The following is a 21,613-nucleotide window of genomic DNA, read 5'->3' as shown; positions in this document are numbered from 1 at the left end:
TATATGACATTCCATTATTACAAATTGTGTCTTGGAATTTCCTGCCAAACTCTGCTTTACATTTGATAACAGACCTGATCAAATACTATAAAAATAGGAATACTTACAGCCACAGGAGCAAGATTCTCCAAAGGACAGCGCCCATGTCATGAAAGTGGGTAACCAGGCTCCACAGCAGCAGCTCCAGAGCTAGCGGTGGCTCACGGGGTAGGGAAGAGCATCTACACGCTTTGTGGTAGGATTCTTTGGTTAGCCATTGTTGTGTGCATGGTGTTGTGGTATCTGCTGTAATTTAACGTACTGACTATGTGCATGAGCTTGCATAATTCATACCAGGTGCTCACATTCTGCTGAAAAAAGATGTGCATAATCACATTACATATAATCTGAAAGTTTTCTAGTGCATGTTTGGTTTCTGATTTTTTGTTTGTTGTTGTTTTTTCCATAATGGCAGAATCAGAACCACTGTAGCCAATATCTTGAAATTTGTTTTTTTTTTATTATTATTATTATTATTTTTATTTCCCCTCCTTTGGGAGAGGGTATGGGTTAGAGTTAGTATTCTAAGTCTTGAATATGAATATTTTGTTTAAACTACCAACGTTATCTCTGCTGTATTTTGTTTAGAAGAGTGTATAACATATGTGAAATGTTTCTCATGAAGTACTCATTCCCTATCATGTATGCTTATGACTTAGTTTGTAAGCAACCAGAAGTTATTTTCCACTGTTCCGTATACAGTTTCCAGTTCCCTACAAAACACGCTGTCAAGTTAATTACATGGGTCTATGCTATGGAATTACATTTGGAATGGAAAGTGGAAAAGAATACTTCAGACAGAAAATATCTAATTTTTGTTTCATTTTTAACAATAGTATTTCTTACAGATTTTGTTTAATAGCATTTCTTTGTATGGGTCTATTAGAACCTGGACAGTATAAGAACACTCAGGGAGGTCAGGATTTCCTATACATAGCATAACAACAAGTAAAGAGCAGTAAGCAGAGGCACTGCTCACACTATAACTACTGTAACACAATGGAAAGTGCGACAATGACAGCAGAGCAGCAAGATCCCAGGCTGCAGTAAGTGAAGATTTGCACAAACACAACAGCAGTGGGCACAGAAATAAAGAAAAGAACCTGCTTACCTTCAGAAGGTACCAGGTACACAGAGATCTCCAGAAAAATCCCCCTGCCTTTGCTGCCAACCCTTAAATGAGGTCTGGGAAGGGGTGGATCCTGGCTCCACCCCTTCCAGTCACTCAGGTGCAACGCATACACCTGAGCTCCCCTGGGTTGGCCCTCCCTTCCTACCAGGTGCTCAGTCACTGGTTCAAGCCATGATGGCAGTTCCACTACACCTGGCTTTCCAGTTTTATGGAAATTGTTTCATTCATTAGCAACTGCCCTTAGTTTTGCTATAATCTTCAGGTCTTGGTTATTAATTAATTTGTAGTGGCTTAGATAAAGCACCATTACTTGGCTTTTAATTATAGGAAGTCTGTAGATGATGGAATATTTACTGTTCTATGTTTTGTTAGCCAAATTTTTGGAACACTTATCCTCTTTAATAGTGATCTACTGAGCAAGCCAAGTCTGACATGTGCTGTTATTTGTCCTAAGGATATTAAAAGTATGTGTAAGTGACAGGGGCAGGAAGTTCTTTGTGTGATTCCAACTTCCATTCTAAGTGTGTGAAAAGGTGGAATGGACCCAACAGCTGAAAACTTTTGAAAACTGTACTTTAAAGTCAAAAGATTTCAGTCTTCCAAATTACCAATTATGGAAGCTGCATGACATGAAAAATATTTCTGGAAATAAAAGATCGCATCACAAGTGTGTATCACCAAGAATGCATTGAAAAGGCATAAAATGAAAGCAATGACGTTCAAAATGCATGTTCTTCATTCTGTCCACATTTGTCAACAAATAACACAGTCAGTGTATGACTACATAGCTTAGGAAAACAATTTCATAAATGCCTATTAGAAAATATCAAATTGATACTGTGTTTTTTGTTCTGGAAGAAGAACCATGAAACATATTGATATCGTATTTCTCTAAAAAAATGTGATGATTAATACTGCATATATATAATAATTAATAATTTACTAATCATATTAGTATTACCTAGAAGCTCTGATTACAAATTGATGCCCTATACACAACATAGAACAACAATCACTGACATGCAGAAATCATCTATATATTTGACCTAGTATTTAAACTTGAATTCCCATATTTCCTAGGCTTTAAAAATGTTTTACCTTTTAAAACTACTTAAGTTGACCAAATAGAGCAGTTGTAGAAATGTTTGTCAAATTTCAAATGTTAAGTGAAATTTGTCTTTACTGGCTAATTTATTTGGCACATATTTTGCTGTACTATTTTTAAACATGCATTAGGTAAAAAGCTTCATGGTGTCCTAATTCTGATTTGGCAGCCAATTCCATTTAAATACTAAAAAGGTGGAACAAGTGTGGAAAAAGACAAAATGTGATTTCAGTAAGTTCTGTCACCAACTTAGAATATGGTTAGTTTGTTTTGTGTGTATATCTAAATAGTAAGGACAAAGGAAACTACAGATGTCTGAAGTTCAGCACTAGCACTCTTGGCCATGGAAGTCAAGGTATCTTTAAGGCATCTTTCCTAAATCTCTAATGCTAAGAGCATTATAATGCCAACTAGATTCCACAGAGAGCTACTGGAAATCTTCACCCTTGTGCTCTTCACCTAATTACTCTTCAACTAAGCCAGCTCATCATGCTGTACTTCGTAAATGTTTAAAACACCTCTTCAGACCTCATAGGTAGCGGCACAAATCTGCCTAGCTGAATTCAGGCAAATGCTGCCTGAGAGAATCACCAGATGACTGAAAGATAGTCTTAGCATAGGATTTAATAGTGCATAGAACTACTTATTTCAGCTAATGTACCTGCCACAAGCAACCATTTTATCTACCAGATGTGATTTATTTGAAACATGGGTTCTGAGTGGAATCCGAGGATGTTTATAGTGTTACAATAAACAGATTAGATGACATGCCTTAAATCTTGAAAATAAATTTAATTTGCTAAAACTTAAGAACTATAAAGAGAAATCAGATTTATACTGTTGCAAAGTATTTGTCATTGCTTACAAAGAAATAAATAGCAACTTTAAAATTATGTGTGTTGAAACATATTTACACCCTGTTTATTTGTGAAAGTGATAAGGAGAATGACTAAAGAGACTGCATTCACAGAGGGATATATGGTCAACTGTTGTGTGGTGGGGAGAGATTGGGAATTAGAGACAGGGAACACAAACGTTTTGCAGAGACTCAGTGGCATATCAGGTAAAGATCCTTTATTGAGTTGTAATGTACTAAAGAAATAACTTATGACATTTACTGGCACAGAGAAACCAACGTACCATCTATCTTAAAGTAGATGTTATTTTCATGTTGCTTCAGCTATGAAACGCCAGGTATTTTCCAGATATGTTGCAGAAGCATTTATTAAATAATTGCAGCAGAAATATGCCTTTAGAAGAGTTATTCACACTTCCTTGACAGGCTTCAGTTGTATTATCTTAAGCAAGTGCTTATTACTGAAGCAAATAATGAAATCTTATTGAGGCAGGATATCCTTAAAGGAGGAATAGATAAGCTAAAAGTAAAAAGAACTAGTGAAGCCCTGGTGTTCTGCTGGTAGTCATGTGCAAACTGCCACCAAAGTGCTTGAGGAATTAATAAGCAGTTGATACTCATTTTGATTTAATTTCATTTTTAGCTCTAATTCAAGAAAGTACTCAATCTTATGTTGCCCGTCCAAGCTACAGGCAGACTTAAATATCATCTAAATTGGACTTAAATGCAAGCTTATAATGCAGAGCATTTAACTACTGTCTCAAACTAGGATTCTTCTTAAAATCAGAAGCTAATATTGCTAGTTTTTTTTCCCCCTAAGTGTATGAAACCTTCATATTTGTATTTATTTTAGGAAAAAATAAAACTCCTTTCAACAGTGAAGTATGCTTCTTCACTGCTGTTTTCTATGAAATTTGGCATGTGTATTCTATAAGAAATATATGCTTGGCAAACTGGAAAATTCTACAAATTATAAAATGAATATAAAATATACATACTAATTCTATCTTTCTTAAAGCATTTTTATATAATGAAGCGTTCTTATTTTTGTCTATGCGTATTTTTATATGTCTATTTATATGTTTATATTTACCTATGCTTTGAAATCTGCGTGCTTGTGTTTATTTGCAGTATTACACATTTAAACAAATGCATTTAATGCATCTATTTGAATGTGATGCATCGCATACATGTGTGAACATTAATGTTTTAGTCAAAGATATTAAAGACAAAACATATTATGGCTAAGATTTTCTTATCTTTTAAAGTTCTGAAATTAAAATCTATGGTTAAAATGTATGGTTAAATAAAATTATACGGTATTAAAACACTGTAATTGAAATTCTGCTGAACTACCATGCTCGTATGAGATTCACAATTTTAAATGTCCTACTCTAAGTATATGTAAAATCTCAACCATAACAACAAACTAGGTTCCTTTGCATTTGATTTGTAATTTTAGATTGTATTGTGCATGCTGAAATGTGATTGAGAGGAAGTGAAATTATTCTGCTAGAATAAAATGCAAGTAATTAGTGGAATAATTTTCTTATGTTGCTAAGTACAGTGCTTATTCCTCACCATAATATGAAGATGAAACATATTTATGCATACATGTCTTTTATCTCAGGGAGTCAACTACTTTATGTCCAAGGGCATACTAGATGATTCGCCAAAGGAAATAGCTAAGTTTATCTTTTGCACAAGAACACTAAATTGGAAGAAGCTGAGAATCTATCTTGATGAAAGGTAATTTGAATTTCTTGTGAAGAGAAAGCCACTATTTGTTTTCAACGTACAGCAACCCTGACAATAGTTATTTTGCTTGTAATTTTACTGATGTAAAACTAAGTAATGCTGCTGCTAAATCTGAACAGTTACTTAGTTCCAGAATTTTGATCATACGGGAACCTGTGAAAATACTACGTATAACCAATGACTCTCACATAGTGTGCTATTTCACCATTTTTGTAATTCTTCTTATAGATTGTTTAGAAGGAATATTGTGCATTTAAGCTGCACAGGATAGCCTCTAATGTATGATATATGTATATATTTTAATCTGGTCTTCCTTTCTTCATATATAGTATGAATGTTAATAGGAAAAAGCTGTTGTTCTACCAAATGATTACAGCTTTTTAATCACGATCAATTCTCTAACCACTATTTGATTGTCCGATGTTTCTCAAATGGGAGATACACTCACTCCCTAAGATGTTGCAGAGCACCCTCTGACTGAAAGCAGCAGGGTACACTGCCCCTGCTGTACCTTGCTCTCCTATCCCCACAGTGCTTTCTTTTGCCTACCAAATCTTCAGATTTGGGTGGTGCAGTATCAGGAAAGAGGAGCACAAACTACAAATTCAAACAGATTTGATAGAGGAGGAAACTAATACCTATGCCTAAATAGGAAAAACATGAACAGCAGCACTTATAGCAGGAATCCTGTCATGCATCTCATTCTCCTCAGCCTTCACTGCTAAATAAAAATAAGCAGTCATTCTTTAGTGTCACTGTCAGAGGCAGATCTATGCTGTAAAACTTCAGATTATCATGTTTTAGAGCAATAGAAAAAACATGAAACCATTTACCAGATGAGACTGCAAGTTAACGATTAAATTTAGCAACCTCTACTGCTGTTATTCTTCCCTTCATAAAGTGAAATCAGGCAGAAGTAGTAAAAATTAGGTTTCTAGACATTAAAGTACAGTACCACTCATGGTACTGAGATATTTAATAGAAAGGATCAACATAGCAAAATATTCTGTTTCCAAATTTACTTCAGATGTCTTCTGCACATCTGTTTATGTAGGCGAGTTTGCATCACTTAGTTGTTCCTATGTTCAGTGAAAAACATTTGGTAGCACTGTACCCTGATGGACTTCACCTTTCAAGAGGTTTTGTGAGCACATTTTATCTAACTTAAACCTGTTTTAACAGGATGCTGCTATAACAGCTTCTACATAGGCACCAAAATGTGTACAATATGCACAAATATATTCCCTTTACTGCATTTTTAATGACTTTGACAGATAATTAAAGTCTATTAGCCTTTATGTGTACTGTAAATGAATATGTATGTAAAGAAATTTAGAATTCTGATTAATGTCTATTCTTAGAATATTTGGCTATTATTGCAAGTGTCTGAAGAATGTGTATTTGTTCCTTGTATTGATTGTGATAATTGTGTCTTTCAACAAAAATGAAACAATAGAATAAAACACTCTAAAGCTCCAAAACTATTCTAAACCTTCTATTTTGTTTTTTAAATCTACATTTTCATGCTTAAACAGGCTTCAAAAAAAAACAAAAATCACTTCTCTAATTACCTGAGATTTTCTTCCACTAGGCGAGATGTTTTGGATGACCTTGTGACACTGCACAACTTCAGAAATCAGTTCTTGCCAAATGCACTGAGAGAGTTCTTCAGACATATTCATGCCCCCGAGGAGCGCGGGGAGTACCTTGAGACTCTCATAACGAAGTTCTCTCACAGATTCTGTGCTTGTAACCCTGATTTGATGAGAGAGCTTGGCCTTAGCCCTGGTAAGCAAAAAGAGCTTTGATTCAATGAATCACTCTCTGTATTTCTGTGTATGTTTGGATGATGTTACAGTTCACAGTAGATTTATGATCAGCACCTAAACGAATATTTCTCAAAGCATAAACATGGCTTGGTAGCATCCTTCACCTTTGTTGAGTATTCAATCATCGTCTCATTTGGGTTGAAAATGGGTAAATAAATAACTTAAAGATTATTTTCTTTGACCCAGTTGATAAGGGTGGGAGTATTTTCATGTTAGTTTTCTGTCACTCTTTTTCTGTGCTTAAGCTCTCAAGTATCTCTAAGATCCCTTTTGCAAAGATCTGCACATTTAACATTTTGCCCTGTGGATAGTCCCACAGAAAGGAGAGAGAATTTTGGACCTCACTGAAGTTAACAAGTATTTCTAACTGGTAGTGGGGAGCTGATTTTTAGCAGTGGGACTGCTTACATATTAAAGATAGACTTAGCAGTCTGTTGGCTTTAGATTACAAAGATTTCAGGATTCCATTTAAATGAATGTGTATCAGTGATTTTTGCATACTGTAGAAATATTAAGAGATTTGTAAAAGTTCATTTAGCAATGTGCTGATGCTATTGCTTTGAAAATGGTTATATTAAATTTTATGTCAGTGGGATACTCCTTTGAGTACAAATACATTTTTATATATGCAATTTTAGGCCCAAATGCTAAAGACTGCAGAGTTTTGGTCAGGGAACAATATTTTTAATGATCATAATTTATTTTATTTTATTCTCTTTTGTCTAGATGCAGTGTATGTACTGTGTTACTCTTTGATTCTTCTTTCCATTGATCTAACCAGCCCTCACGTGAAGAACAAAATGTCAAAGAGAGAATTCATCCGAAATACACGACGAGCTGCACAGAATATTAGCGAAGATTTTGTAGGGCACCTTTATGACAACATCTACCTTATTGGCCACGTGGCTGCCTAAACGCACAATTTGCTAGCACAATTTGTAATTTTCAAAAACTACATTGTTTCAAGAAATAGATTATTTTGTAGAGATGGGGGTTATTTTAGTGCTGGTCATTCTAACCTCTGTATGCAATCAAAGTTTGTGTGTAAGTGTGTATGTGTAAACTACCTTTTCTATCTATTTACTGTGGGAATGGAAGGATTTGGAGATTTGTTTTTCATAATTTTTTTAATTTTGCACAAAATAGTGCTGTTAGTCTGACACAACTAATTACAAATGTTAAAACTGACATTACAGTCTAAGCTGACAAAGTGGTGGATTTGTGTATTAGATCTGCTTGATACTTTAATAAGTTCATTCTTTTTAAGATACTGTGTAATGTGTATATATTTAACTAAAGAGATTTATAATCATAATTATTTTATTGTAAAATATTTTAACTAAAATTTCTCCTTCTCTCTCTTAAAAGTGTACTTCCTTCTTTTGCATTAAACTTTTTTTTACAGTGCTAATTACCTCAGATATATAGGTTAGAGAAACATAGGTCTCAATACTGTGATAAAGTTTTTTTTTTCTGAGAGATGACAGAACACTTGTAAAGTATCTAAGTTAATATTTAATACTATATGACTAACTTGAATAACCATATTGGTCACATAGGCATAGCCTAGGGAAAATGTGCATGTTGCACAGAGATAGGAAACTTATTTTGCTGGCAGTAGCTAATGGTGGTGTAGAACAACTACAATCAGCTATTCAGCCTTGTAAGCAAAGAAAACTTAAACAGGGAAAGCGGTGTAGGGAAGCTAATGTTGCTGCTTTCAACCATCTCCCTCAGTCTGGAAGTGTCAATGATGGAAACGGCCAGGTAAATTTATAGCAGATGACTCATTGTTAAAGCTGTTAACAGCTGTGACCGAGCGAGCTTAGAGTGGTGACTGTGGAAGACTGGAGCTGCTTCAGACTGTTTTGGACAACTCAGACTCTTCCTAAATCTCTTCTGTAGCTAGATTTTAAATAGTTCTAGACTTAGGAAAATACTTGAAAAATGGTTTCAATCAGGTTGTGTCATGAATGCTCTGAAACATGCAGAATATTAGCCGTGCATTTGCAATGCAAGTGCAGGAAGTTATTAAGCATTTGCCTTGTTTTACTTCATACTGCAGTGCTTCTCTTAAACTGACATCAGATGTAGTTGAAGTAAGAGCCATTCCTTAATCTCTTCCTGATCATATTTGTTTATATAATACTCAGCTATCTCTAGCATCTGTTTTTATCATAATAAAAGATTTATCATTTTTACGTACCACACCATGAGATGAGGTAGGAAGATGTTCTTAGTTGTGTTTTACAAACCTCTATAGTAGTTGTTTTTTGTTTTTAATGTAAGAAGCTTATGGCGGAGCCAGGAACTGAATGCAGCTCATACTCATAGACATATACTTTGCCCACACTGCTGCTTTCTTTTTGGCACTGAGTAGATATTACATTTGTCTTAGATGTGAGAGGAATGATGACTGACAATATACTAATTTCAGTTTACATAAGGGCTACATAAATAATGGGGGAAAAAACGGAGCTACTGCTGGTACCTCAAGTATTTAGTAAAAGAAGTCATGTTCATCACTCTGTCCACACGCAAAAATGCGTCCAGAAAGAATTGTATTTTTTAAGTAAATTACCATTAATCAAATTTAAACATAATTTGCATTTGTGTGGCATACACGACCAAAGTCAGGAGCCAGCAGTACTGCAGCAATCTTCTTGTGAAGTTTTACAGTGTTGCTTCCCTCTCTGAGGGTAAGCTCTCATCACTTCATTCTGGGTCCTTTCATATATTTTGGAAGGCTCAAGGACGCATTCCTTAATCATTAGTCATCAATTAATGTCAAACACAAAATGTTAAAAGCATAATATTAAACTTTGCCTTAGGCGAAGGTCTTTAGTCCTGTTAAAAAAAAAAAAAAAAAAGTTGGAAAATTTTATAAGTATTCTGTAAAAACAAGGATAAGCATGTGCTTAAAGTAACTTTTAAAGTATTAAAGTACTTTTACACGAAGACTGCAGAATACTGCTTCCTAAAATACACTCTTCAGATGTTACACACATGCAAGTAGGAATTCCACGAATTTTGAAGTTTCAACAAGTTACAATCTTATCAGGAAAAGTTTTCTTCTGGGACCACAAATGCAGCTCAGAGTCTAATTCTCTTTTCCCTGGCACCTCTGTTGACATCGGAGATAGTGGTTTTAATTTTACACTGATATGAGAGTACAATTCATTAATCTACATTTCTCTCAATTTCTAGTGACTCTCAGTTCCTATCCTCAAACAGATAGAGAACAAAGCCTCCAGGCAGGCAGAATGTGTTCTTTCTGGAGTAGTTGAATACATCTATTAACAAGGTTTAGAAAGCTTCAAGGCCCATGTAACAACCAAGAAGATAAATTAAAAACAGGAGAATATGCTAAAAGTTTCTGTAAATCCAGGAGGAAAAAAAAAATTACTCCTATAAATAACAGCTTCTGGTCTTCACAAGAAATTCTGAATAGTGTTAATTGATTAGCACCCAACTCATGTTGTACATTATATTAGCATCTCAGAGTGGATAGAAAGCACCTCACTCAACGTGCCATGTGTGAATTCTTTTAGAAATATCCAATAAACAAAAAATGACAATAAACATCTCATCTGTTCTTTTTTCTTTTGAGGTTTGAATCATTCTGTAGAGTGGTAGATAAGCAATTTTTTCATTTTTAAGAATCACAACTTTTCATTAAGTTAGACAATTTTCTGCCTTGTTTGAAAAGGGGTGGGAGGTTGCATGCAAGAATTAAGCATATGTACCAAGGGCAAAGATAAAGTTATCGTAGTCATCCTCCAGAAGTCCTCTATAATGGAAGTTTGGGGCAGTTTCTTTTTCAGTGCACTGCTACTTTCTCCATGTATGTTTTAAAAGAAAATAGTGATAGATACTTAATTGATCCCAGTTTTAGTAAGTCTGTTCATTGGCGTGCTGTGACAATAGCTACTTGATCAAGCATTCTGGAAGATTTAGTTAGAGGATCCCAAACCTGATTACATGAGTATGATCATACTTGATCGTACTCCCAAGGTACTCTGTGATTCCACTACTGCATGTCCTTTGAATTTTGGCCATGCATCTTACCAGTTTGTACCAGTACTCTGTGTCTGTTCCTCAGGAAGCTGTGGGATAACTTCTTTCTGAATGAAGAGGCTGCAGCCCATTGCCATACAAATGCTAGCTCTTCTGATCCTAGAATTCCAAAGTTGTGTTCTGAATGGCAATTTCTGAAATTTTGCTGACTTTAGTATAGTTTGGATGTGGCAAAAGGACAATTGTTCTTTGTTCAAGTAGAGGAAACTAGTATACCTTAGTCCATGTCAAATGTCACGTTAAACAGCTCATTTTTGGCTGTATTAAATTCTGAGACTGCATTTGTTTAAAGAATAAGATGTATATTACATATTCACGTGGCTTAGTTATAATCAGTTTCTGACATTCTATGTTTTCTCATGTTTCTAAAACTTGAATAGTTTCCACTCACCCTCCAAACTGATTTATACAGCTTTGGCTACTCAAAATAAAACAAAGCTCGTTCAATAAATGAGAGCCCAAATTGTTGTAGGCTAGAGACAATTTTGTCAATTCTGAAATGGGCAAAAAATTCTCATTCAGGAAAAATAAATTAAATTTGTTCTCTTCAACCTCTCCCTCTTATTCCCTCCAGTGAAAGGAATCTATGCTGGAAAATAATATATTTAAAACAGCTTCAAAATAAAGATTTAGGAAGATGAACTGTCTACCTGGGCAAATAGATGTGACTATTTCCTCTGCAGTATACCAGAATTTAGTAACGTTTATTGCATAAACAAGTTTATCAGCAGGAATTGTTCTTTTTTGAAGTGGCAGTACTTTTGTTCTCTGTGTAAGGTTATGCAATCTGATATTTTTTCTAATTCTGTTTTTTTTTCAAAACTAGTATTAAATTATTTTTAGTACTTAAGCAAAGATTGAAGTGCAGTAACATTCTCATGTTAAAATAATGATATTAAGTATTTAGAAAAGTCAAATTTGCTTGCCTTGTATTGTATCACAAATGAGAATTTAAGAGAAGGGTTTTTCTTTCTTTTCACATTTTTCATGTAAATATCAAAAGTAATAAATATTAGGGCAGATGACTTGTTCTCTGCCATTGTAAAATCTATCACTAATCTCAAAAGCGCTATTAAAATGGACAAAGGACAGACTTAGAGGATTTCCTGTGTCTCCCATAGGTGCATTATGGTTTCGTTTTGTCTTAAAGAGAAATAATATATAATCTGTTATAACCTACATGTAATTGTGATTTTAGTAAGATCAAATTTTATGTGATCTTCTCATATTATTTATCAGATGTTAAGATAAGACAACATACAATATGCGTAATTACATCATAACCAGATAGCTAGCATTACTTATAGGAATGAATGTATGTGTAAAAGGCTGCAGAGATCACATTGCTCCTTCATCACTTCAGTGCTTTTGTTGACAGAGGTCTTCATGAATTTGCAATTTTTCTCTTATTCATCTAAGCAAGCTTTGAGAAGAAATAGATCATAAAACATTTAACAGAACACTTCCATTCCCTCTGTGCAATTTTATTCCATTAAGAAGTAACTTTTTTTTTCTGTATTTGTTATTGAAAAGCAAAAAGCTACAATAAATTGAAAAAATGAAGCCAGTCTAGTTATCAGAGATGTTCACACGCAGCATCTATTACAGAAAATGAGCAAAAAGCACTTCTCTGTTTTCTAGCCATCCAACAAACTCATTATTTTAAAGTTTAAAAATAATACCTATTGTGCATGTGCACGACAGAAATCGTGAGTATTTGTCTGAAAGCAATACAGTCAGGATATCGGTTCTTTCATAGAGGGTATTCATTTGTAAAAGTTAGCTTTCTTCTTGGCAGTGTAGGAGAGGAATGTTGGATTTAATTTAAAATGATTAATGAGATTTTGTCAGACTCCCTGCCTTTACCACCACTGCAGTTTGTCAGCACAACAACTTGGGAAACCCGGACGCCACTCTGTCGCCCAAAACAGCTTTCCAGGAAAAAATAAACCTGAGTAACTAGTGCCAGGTACATGTCAATGGGACTGTCTTTCAGCTGTTGACAGCTTAACTCTGAGTCAGGACATTTACACATTCTGAGGAAGTGAACCTCATTCGTTATTTCAATGGCTGCATTTGACAGTGGATAGCAGCGTAAACTTCAGTTTTCCAAGAAGGCATAGCCTTTGTTATTAACCCTCTGGAAAATCCTATAATCCATGCAGCTGAGAAGTTATTTAAGAAGGATAAAAAAAAAAAAGTCAATGCTTGTTCAGTTAAGTTGTCATTTTTTTTTTTTTCCTGGATAAAGACCATCCATGCAACCTGTTCCATTTTCAGCTATGTTAAAGCCTGAGGCTCTCATTCTCCAAGCCCTGCTCATGGCAAGAGGCTGCTGAGCTGCAAGGGATATACTGTGGGGCTCAAGGCAGATAGGTCTGTGTATATGTGTACACTAACAGCCAAAAGCTAATCTGCTCACAATATCTGTAATACATAATCACTGCATCAGAAAAAGAGCAAGTCCTTTGAAACATAGAGGCAGAAAATCATAGAATCATAGAAACATAGAATCACCAAGGTTGGAAAAGATCCACAGGATCACCCAGTCCAACCATCCACCCATCACCAATAGTTCTCATTAAACCATGTCCCTCAACACAACGTCCAAATGTTCCTTGAAAACCTGCAGTGTCGGTGACTCCACCACCTCCCTGAGCAGCCCATTCCAGTGCCTGACCACTCTTGCAGAGAAGTAGTATTTCCTAACATCCAGTCTGAACCTCCCCTGGCACAGATTGAAGCCATTCCCTCTAGTCCTATCACTGGTTACACGAGAGAAGAGGCTGACCCCCAGCTCACTACAAACTCCCTTCAGATAGTTATAGGTAGTTATTTATATATGATTTATGATTTGTCTTCTTCCCTTTACCTGTGGAAATGTGATCAGCTGGACTATAGCTAGAGCACTATGTTCTTCTCAAACATCAAACATACAAAAACTGAAAATGTCAAAAGCAAGCCTTCCCCTTCCAAGTAAACACCAATCCAACTGCGCTGCACAAACCTTTCTGCAGTCAGATAATTTACTGCCAGCAACGTTCAGCCCTTTTTTATTCAGTCCTGTGGACCTCTGCATAGAGCTGTTCTATCTACTAACTCAACAGACATCACAGAGGTTTAGGTGGTGAAAGAGGCTTGGTGCTACTCTGCCACAGCAGGGAGAAGATATTTCTTCTGGGCACATTACCTCAGGTGTCCTTCACATGACTTCCATGTAAGCTATTTCATACACGTTAGAAAAAGTATTTTCACTACTGTTTCCCCATCCTCATATCAAGAACACAGAATAATTAACTGCAGTTACGGGTAACACAATCAAATGGAAGTGTATTTTTATTACTGGAGAAGATTTAAATAGGCTCACCTGATTGCCTTCTGCAGCATTAATCACCTGCATGACAAAACAAACCAGGATATCACTGATCTGCTGCTAAGATCTGCCAAAGAGTAGTGCGTCTCTCTTTGCATACCTCTCAGTGACAGTCGAGGTCCTACATTTTTTCCCCATAAATGAAAATTCTATTTACCTGTTCCAAATAGGAATAAATTTATAAATTTAAAAATAATAAATAAAATAAAGTCAGTAAATTTGTTTGGTAACGTTGCATGCTGTATAAACTCTGACAGTATCATTTCTGATTTGTACTTGCAAAATGTGTTTTACATATTCCTGAATTTTTGTTGGTTTTTTTTCCTTTCCTGACATAGCAGTAAAATTTACAGTAAACACAAAAGATTTCTCTATGTATAAATATGATAACCAATATTTGAATCTTTTTCCTATGTATAACATTTAGATATGTAATAACATACATAAGTCACATTGTTAGTAATCAGCTTTTGTTAAAACTTCCTTTTTGGCTTTTCTTAATATGAATTTATTAATATATTATTTCTTTTTCTTGGCATTAAGTGTTGCCAGTGTACATTGCACTGCATAATATATACTGAAAATCACAGCACTTAAGGGCCTAATTTGGAGATCTAAGTAGTAAGTAGATGGACTTTCTATATGAAGTAGATTTCATTTAAAACAGTGAAGATTCTGAAACGTATTGAGAATTCTTTAAATAAGTATTGTGTAGTAATATTAAGTTCATATAAATCAAGTCTTATGGCCTGGGCTTAAAGACACGTTTAGAGAAGCAGAGAGCCTAAAGCAAGAAATTGTCTTTAAATGATAAATCTAGGTTTTCTTTGCTTTTGTCCAGACTGAGAAAGAAGTTTGAAGAGTAGTTTCTAGAGAATACCTGGTCCCAGACCTGCTCACAGTTCATCTTCTCTCTTGACAGAGCTAACAACACTCCAGCAAGGCTACTCCTCTCCACAGCTGCCCAGAATTAGGCTTCCTCTGTATCCCAGTCTTCCCTTCCACAGATTAGCATGTGTAAGCTTGTTATTTTTACTTTTTAAAGTGTTCTCAGGAATTTCTTAACACTAGCTTAATAACAGCAGTTAAAATGTATTCTCAGTGAGTGTTGATATTTTCAAGTATAAACAGTTGTTCCTTCTATACATAGGAAAAGAAGCCCGTGTTGCCAAACATACAGCCTTATGTCAATAAATTCACTCTCATCCCTATTCCAAATTCATCCCCAAGTCAATTCTGCTAATGCTGGTTTACAGTCTCTACACTGCTCTGGAAGCTGTTCGCTACATACTTGATCTAAGCAGAATTTTATATAGAATATAGGGTCCTATAGTGACTAAACAGATCACTGAAATACAGTACTTGAGGAGGCTTATCTACATTATCCTTACAGTGCATTTAACAAGATACACCCTAGTAAAATTCTGACCCCACCACTGTTAAAAGCAAATGAGAAGTAGAGCCAGACTGTCAGTACAGTTCAGAAGAAGTAAGAGCTTAGGAGTGTCTCTAACGCCTCACCTCCGGACATACCCACGTCACAGCTTAGCACACTGTCTGAGCTGATGAATGTCCGTACATTATCAATTGCTCTGTACCAGCATCCTCAAATCTTTTTGGGTAGTCTACTGTCCACAAAGAGAAACAAAACTGGAACGTTTATGCTTACCAGAAGTAGGCTGTTATTTAGTACAAGTAATTTTAGTCAAAAATCATTTAACCTCAGAGAGAAGACATATAGTAAATTTCAAATATGTGTACAAAAATTATATAGTACAATTTGATGCCCATGATGTGTAGGAGATCTCTAAAATAAAGAGAAGAGCTTCATCTGTACTGGCAATAGCAGAACACTGGTCTGAGTGAAAAAGGCATCTTACTTTTAGTAAACCATAATCTAATTTTCCTAAGTAATAATTAAAATGCCCTTTTGATTTCTCCCCCAGTTCTGAGGGTACAGCTGTACCACATGATCTCACCAAGGAGGGTTTGTCTGCTTATAGACTGATAAAAAAATGTAATCTGTACAGGAGAACATGGCTGACAAAGCCACAGATGTGGTCTTTGTAAGGTTGCTCTGGCTGGCACTTAAAGACCTTGGAAGGCAATTAACGTTGTCCTTGGAAGACCTTCCATAAAGAGATTTGTCAGTAGCCGTATCACAGAGTTCAGAGGTTATGCTCAAAGGTTGGAGAAGGCCAAATTGGTTGGTTGGTTGAGGTTTTTAATACTGTTCCCTCATTTCCAGAAAAAAAAAAATGTATGTGAGAAATTTTGCTAGTGGAAAGCACACAGAAATAAGCCAAACTTGGCCATAAACGTGTTTTCAGTTGTCCAAGCTTTCTGAAGGGAGCTGAGGGTTCTTCCTGAAGTAAGAACCTTGTACTGGGTCACCAGACAAACTCTTCACTTTGTTTGCAATGCTGGCATCTACTGACTGTTGCTTCTCTCTCAAACTCAAAGAACACAATGTGTAGCTTAAAGAATTAACTCCAAAATCTTGCTTTGTTTGTATCTTTCTCAACAACCATTTATCACTGGAGTGAATGATGGAGAATCTTTAGAACAGAAAAGAGTGTGAGCTTTCACAATGTTCTCATAGCATTAAAATACCATTCCTACAGTTGCCAATAGTTTTTGTGAAAAAAGACTGTGAACTTAACGTGAACCTGAATTAATCCACTGATGAGAGCAGATGGAAGTCTCCTTACAATTACCACCCCAGAAGATTAAAGCATGAAACTGGTGTTGTGGTGACTACGGTGCTTACAAAAATTACCACTTACATCAAAGTTACTAAATATTTCTAGACTCTTCACCAACTATTTTAAGCATTGTTATTTATTTTATGTACTATTTCAGTGGCAAATTGTCATTTAAGGCTTCTATCCTTTTTTTTTTGTGTCAGTGTTATCCACCACAGATCAAGACATGTTTCTGTCAAAGGACTCCATAATCCATTCCTACAGAAAACCATGCATCAAGTTCGCAGGATGAGGTTCTGATAGATGAAGCACTCACTTACATGGTGACAAGTAGAAATGGTTATATAAAATGAAATATCATTTAAGCAAGTGAGTAATCCAATCCATTTTAAACACAGTCCTTAATGGGGAGGATGGGGGGCACCTTAAATGTAAGCAGATGAATAATCCAATCCCTGTTGTGCTGGCAATACGTATATTTAAACACATTATTTTAAGTGTCTAGGAGGCCAACAAAACCAACTTTCCATACTATTTATGCCTACTGTACCCAGCCAGCTTGCAGGGCATCATCAAAAACTACTCTGCTGACATCAGTAGTGTTTGGTTTTGGCCCCTTATACAATTTAACACTGACAATCGTAGAGTGAAAGTGAGTTTAGCATCAAATTTATTCTTGATTGGAAAACATGCACAACAAATGTAATTACTGCACAAGAAAAAGTATGCCTGAGATGGACTCCATAGAGAGGATGTGGTCACAAGGGCTCTCTTGAGCAAGAACACTGTGGTGCCCAGCTTTATAAGCTGTTTTGGCACATGCCCTTGACACCTCATGCTGAAACACAGCTCCTGCCCTCTGAGATCATTCTCCTCCACCAGGACAAATCCCAGGGCCTACCTGCTGCCTGCTATCCAGAGAAAAAGGCATAGTTCAGGATCCTGCAACACAGGAACAGCAAACCTGCTAGTTTGCAGCACCAACCATTTCTCCATTTCACTGAAACTCCTAAATTACCACAATATAATATACGCCTTTCTCTTTTAAGTCCTGAAACTTCATTTTGCCCTGCTTTGATACGTCACCCTTCTCTACGCATTACTGGGATGCCCTGGATCTGCAGCGCACCTCACTGTAGGGATTCCACCCGTGTTCACACACGTCCTTCCACCAGCAAAGCCTCAGTGTCACATCAAGAGGCACAGACTCCCTGCTGTGCAGACCTCTTGTTATCAAGAGATTGTTGAAAAAACACAGCGCAGTTGCAAGGACTTATCCCTGGATGTAAATATGTTTCAAATTAAAGCAGAACTAGAAATGACTGCAACATAAAGAAAGCTCTGCTGACTGGAAAATCTGGTAAACTCATGTCTTTTCCAGATATATCTATCGCATCGTATTTTTAAATGACCGGTTTTGTGTTTTTCAGCTGCACAGTCTCCAGTTTGTGTTCCCGGCTGTAAGTATAATAGGATTTTTTTTTAAGTCTTCAGCTTCAGGCATTTTTTTTTCTCCTTTTCTTCCTTACATCTCCCTCGCTAGCATTAGAATGACTATACTTCCTTAACACTATCTGCTACTTTTTAATCTTGAATTCATAACTTCCGATAGCCTGGATATGGTTTCTCTTAGAGAGAGCGCCTTAGAAAAATTATGTGTAAATACTGCAGCGCTGACTGGGGTTTCACGTCTCTGTATTTATGCCTTGTATATACTCTCGGCTCCCGATCTGCTTGCTTGCCAGCGTGATTGATTGGCTGTGTACTGAGGGATGTTTATAACAGCGGGCAGGTACTGTACGCGAACACGGACGCCAACACCCGAGGGCACGGAGCGGAGCGCTGCTGCCGCGTTCCTGCGGCTCCGAGGCCGCATCACCGGCACCGATCCCGTGCTTCATCGGTGGGGAGGTTTTCCATTCCTCCTCCGCAGCAAACGGAACCAGCCCAGAGCAGACAGCGGCCGGCGGCGGCGGGGGTGGGAGAGAAGATCAGTAATAACAACAACCGACAACGTATGGCAGTATTTTATTTATTGTAAAGCCTCTGACCGAGGCGAGCCCCGCCCCGCCGGCTCCACCTGCCCGGGCACGGGGCCGGGAGGAGCCGCGCCGCCACCCCGGGGCTTCTCCACGTGGGTCCCATTAGCGTCATTTGCTCTCGGCGGGGGGGGGTGGGGGAGGGGGGGATTAAAGCGATTAGAATGAAAATAATTAAATGAGCTTCCAATTGCCCGGCCTGACTCCTTGCACTGGGGAGGGGGGACTAACTGTCACCGCGGGAGCGTTTGGGATTATTATTAATATTTATTTTGTTTTTCGAATCCTTTGTCTTTAAAGGAAAGGAAACAAAAGTGGGAGAAGGGAGAGAGAAGGAAAAAAAAAAAAACAACGTTGCAACTGTCACCGTTTTGCAAGCGTCAGATTAGCGCTTTGTCATAACGTGACCACACTGTTTCCGATAGGTTTTCCAACCCGTAATCGTTTGTAACGTCTCAGCTTTGAATCGGGAAAGCAAAATAAAAAGCAAAAACACTCTGATGCTTTGGGTTTAAAATGCTTTCTAGAGTGGGGAAAGTGGAGGTTTCTATTTTCTTGCGGCAGTGAGAAGCGAAATAGCCGCGTTTTACCACTTGGAATAACGCCATAATCTTGACGAAGGGATTCAAACATTTAAAGATAACAGATGCGCTGTAGCCCGACGGAGCGGTGCCCGCCTCGTCACGCTCTTCCCTTTCTCAAGGTCAGCTCTGAGCAAGCGGTAGCTCCGCTCGTACGCGTCGCGCAGCGCACACTGCACCGCGGTGGCAGACACGGAGCTAATCCAATCCTTACCTCAGTTTTCAACGTTTTCTTTTGCATCGATAAAATCGAACCGCTTTAGAACCGTATCCACGGCAACAACGCACAGGCTGAGCTAGCGGCAAGCACCTTGCCTCTCTGCTGCTTTACTCTTGAAAGGAACGTTCGAATTAAGCGGTGATAACGCCAAGGGGCCCACTTCGGGAAATTCACGGGGTCGGTTCTCAGCAGCATACCGAAGGGAGAAAGAAAAAAAAAAAAAAAGGAAGGAAAGAAGAACGGAGGACGGAAGGAAGAGAGCCGCCGTTTGGGGCGGCCCTGGCTCCGCTCCTCTCGTCACCGTGACCCCAACCCACCCCTCGGCAAAGCTCCCAGCCGTCATGCCTCATCTACACGAAGGCACAGCTCCAGAGCGGGGAATTCCATTTCCTAATTAAAATCTCGTCAGAAGAACTCAGGGATCTGCGCTTCTGTACTCCCCGGGCGTGCGAACACCGCAGCAAAATCAATGAGGCTGTATTGCGCGGCTTTGGGCGTACTCTCTGCGCCTACTTCGACTCAAAGGGTCCTTCTGAAGCTGAAAATTTGCCCTGAGGCGCTGTTATTTCTCAAATCTTTCAGGGTGAAATTAACGTACAGACGTTTCTTTGATATGGCGGGGAGGGAAAATCTCGCGTGTTGTCAGAAGTTAATTTTCAGCTACTAGAGGAGTTCTTGACTTGAAATATTTTACTTTCCTCTGTAAAAGTTACTGGTTTGCTTTCCGTGGTCGTTCGGCGGGCCGAAGCCCCCACGCCAGCATTCAGCAACGAGCACGGCCCCGTCCAGCAAAAGGTGGTGCGACCCTTCCCGCCCCTTCGTGCCAAACCCTTGCCTTTCTCATTACCCGTAAAACGTTTACAGCCTCTCGGCCGAAGGCGTTTGTCGGGAGCGCGCCTTTACGAGTAGTGCCGCAGCGGCATTCCGCCTAACGCCTCCCTTCCTGATCCTATTACCGGCCCTGGTTCGCCGCTTACGGGCAGTAAAAGTCCCATTCGGGAAGCGGGCAGAGAGCCGCGCAGGTGCCGGCTGCGTGCATTAATAATAATTGTCCTGAATTGTTCTTCAAGGAAAATAGCGATTCCTCCCACCCTCCCCCCCGCCGCTCTCCGAGCCCCTCCGTTCCTCACCCCGCAGGATGGAGGGGAAGGGGAGCAGCGTCCGCTGGAAGAAGCTCTTCGCGTTTCCTTTCTCCTCCGGCTGTGGGACTCGCACGCAGCTCCGCGCCCTTTAGCAAACACCGAGGGGAAGTGGGGGAAAAAAATGCTATTGACCGAAACGAGTGTACCTTTGGTGGCCGGGAGCGATGCTGCTGCTCTCCCTTATTTCGGGACTGATGCACCTCGGGGATCCCGGGCTCCTCCGGTAGCGCTCCTCAGCCACCTACAACGGCACGAAGTTGGGTGTAAGGCACAGCAGCCGGACGCACACACACACGTTTTTGGCTGCTGGGGGAGGCCCGCAACCCACTGATGCCAGGCAGCTTCCCCCCGCCCCTGGGCGCACTCACCACATCTCTGCCCCCAGACCGCGGGGAAACCCTCGCCCTCCAACAATTCCCTTCCTTCCCTTCTCTCTCCTTTTTTCTTTTTCCTTTTTTTTTTTGTTCCCCCTACCTTTCCTGAGGGCTGTACTGCGGCCGGGCACGTCCTGCCCCCGACGCGCTGCCAAGCAGCCGCCCACCCCCACCCGAGACTCTCCGGCCGTCCGTCGGCGCGGTGTCCTGGAAGGCCGGGCAGGGGGGGGACCCGGAGAGCCTCGGCCCTGCCGAGCAGGGGGGTCTCACTCGGTCAACCCCCCCCTTCCCCCCCAGGACAATGGGCGCCCCGACAGCTCGCCCTGAGCCGGCCCCACAGCACCGCGGAGAGCCGTCGGCCCGCTTTAAGAGCCGGGCGGGAC

The 21,613-nt window shown here is 38.8% G+C and overlaps 1 protein-coding gene and 2 long non-coding RNA genes across 4 annotated transcripts in view; 2 read left to right on the top strand and 1 right to left on the bottom strand.

Moving 5' to 3' along the window:
• Positions 1-10,301, top strand: part of FBXO8 (F-box protein 8) — a 19,014-nt gene extending 8,713 nt beyond the window's left edge. For both annotated transcript variants that reach the window (NM_001006446.2, XM_015276238.4), the window contains exons 4-6: positions 4,763-4,881; positions 6,482-6,678; positions 7,446-10,301. In NM_001006446.2, the coding sequence (NP_001006446.1) occupies positions 4,763-4,881; positions 6,482-6,678; positions 7,446-7,633 (504 nt within the window). In that variant the 3' untranslated portion in view covers positions 7,634-10,301. The remainder of the gene's footprint in view (positions 1-4,762; positions 4,882-6,481; positions 6,679-7,445) is intronic.
• On the bottom strand, positions 9,573-21,613 carry LOC107051747. The gene is made up of 4 exons (XR_005859856.2): positions 21,331-21,613; positions 15,050-21,097; positions 14,164-14,190; positions 9,573-10,895 (listed from the first exon to the last, which is right to left on the bottom strand). It is a non-coding gene; the product is annotated as an uncharacterized LOC107051747 (long non-coding RNA).
• LOC124417899 lies at positions 13,553-20,123 on the top strand. Its single transcript, XR_006939147.1, has 3 exons — positions 13,553-15,186; positions 17,078-18,889; positions 19,214-20,123. It is a non-coding gene; the product is annotated as an uncharacterized LOC124417899 (long non-coding RNA).

The sequence above is a fragment of the Gallus gallus genome, chromosome 4 (genome assembly GCF_016699485.2).
Source record: "Gallus gallus isolate bGalGal1 chromosome 4, bGalGal1.mat.broiler.GRCg7b, whole genome shotgun sequence".
Taxonomy (NCBI): domain Eukaryota; kingdom Metazoa; phylum Chordata; class Aves; order Galliformes; family Phasianidae; genus Gallus; species Gallus gallus.
This window is presented reverse-complemented; position numbering and strand designations above follow the sequence as displayed.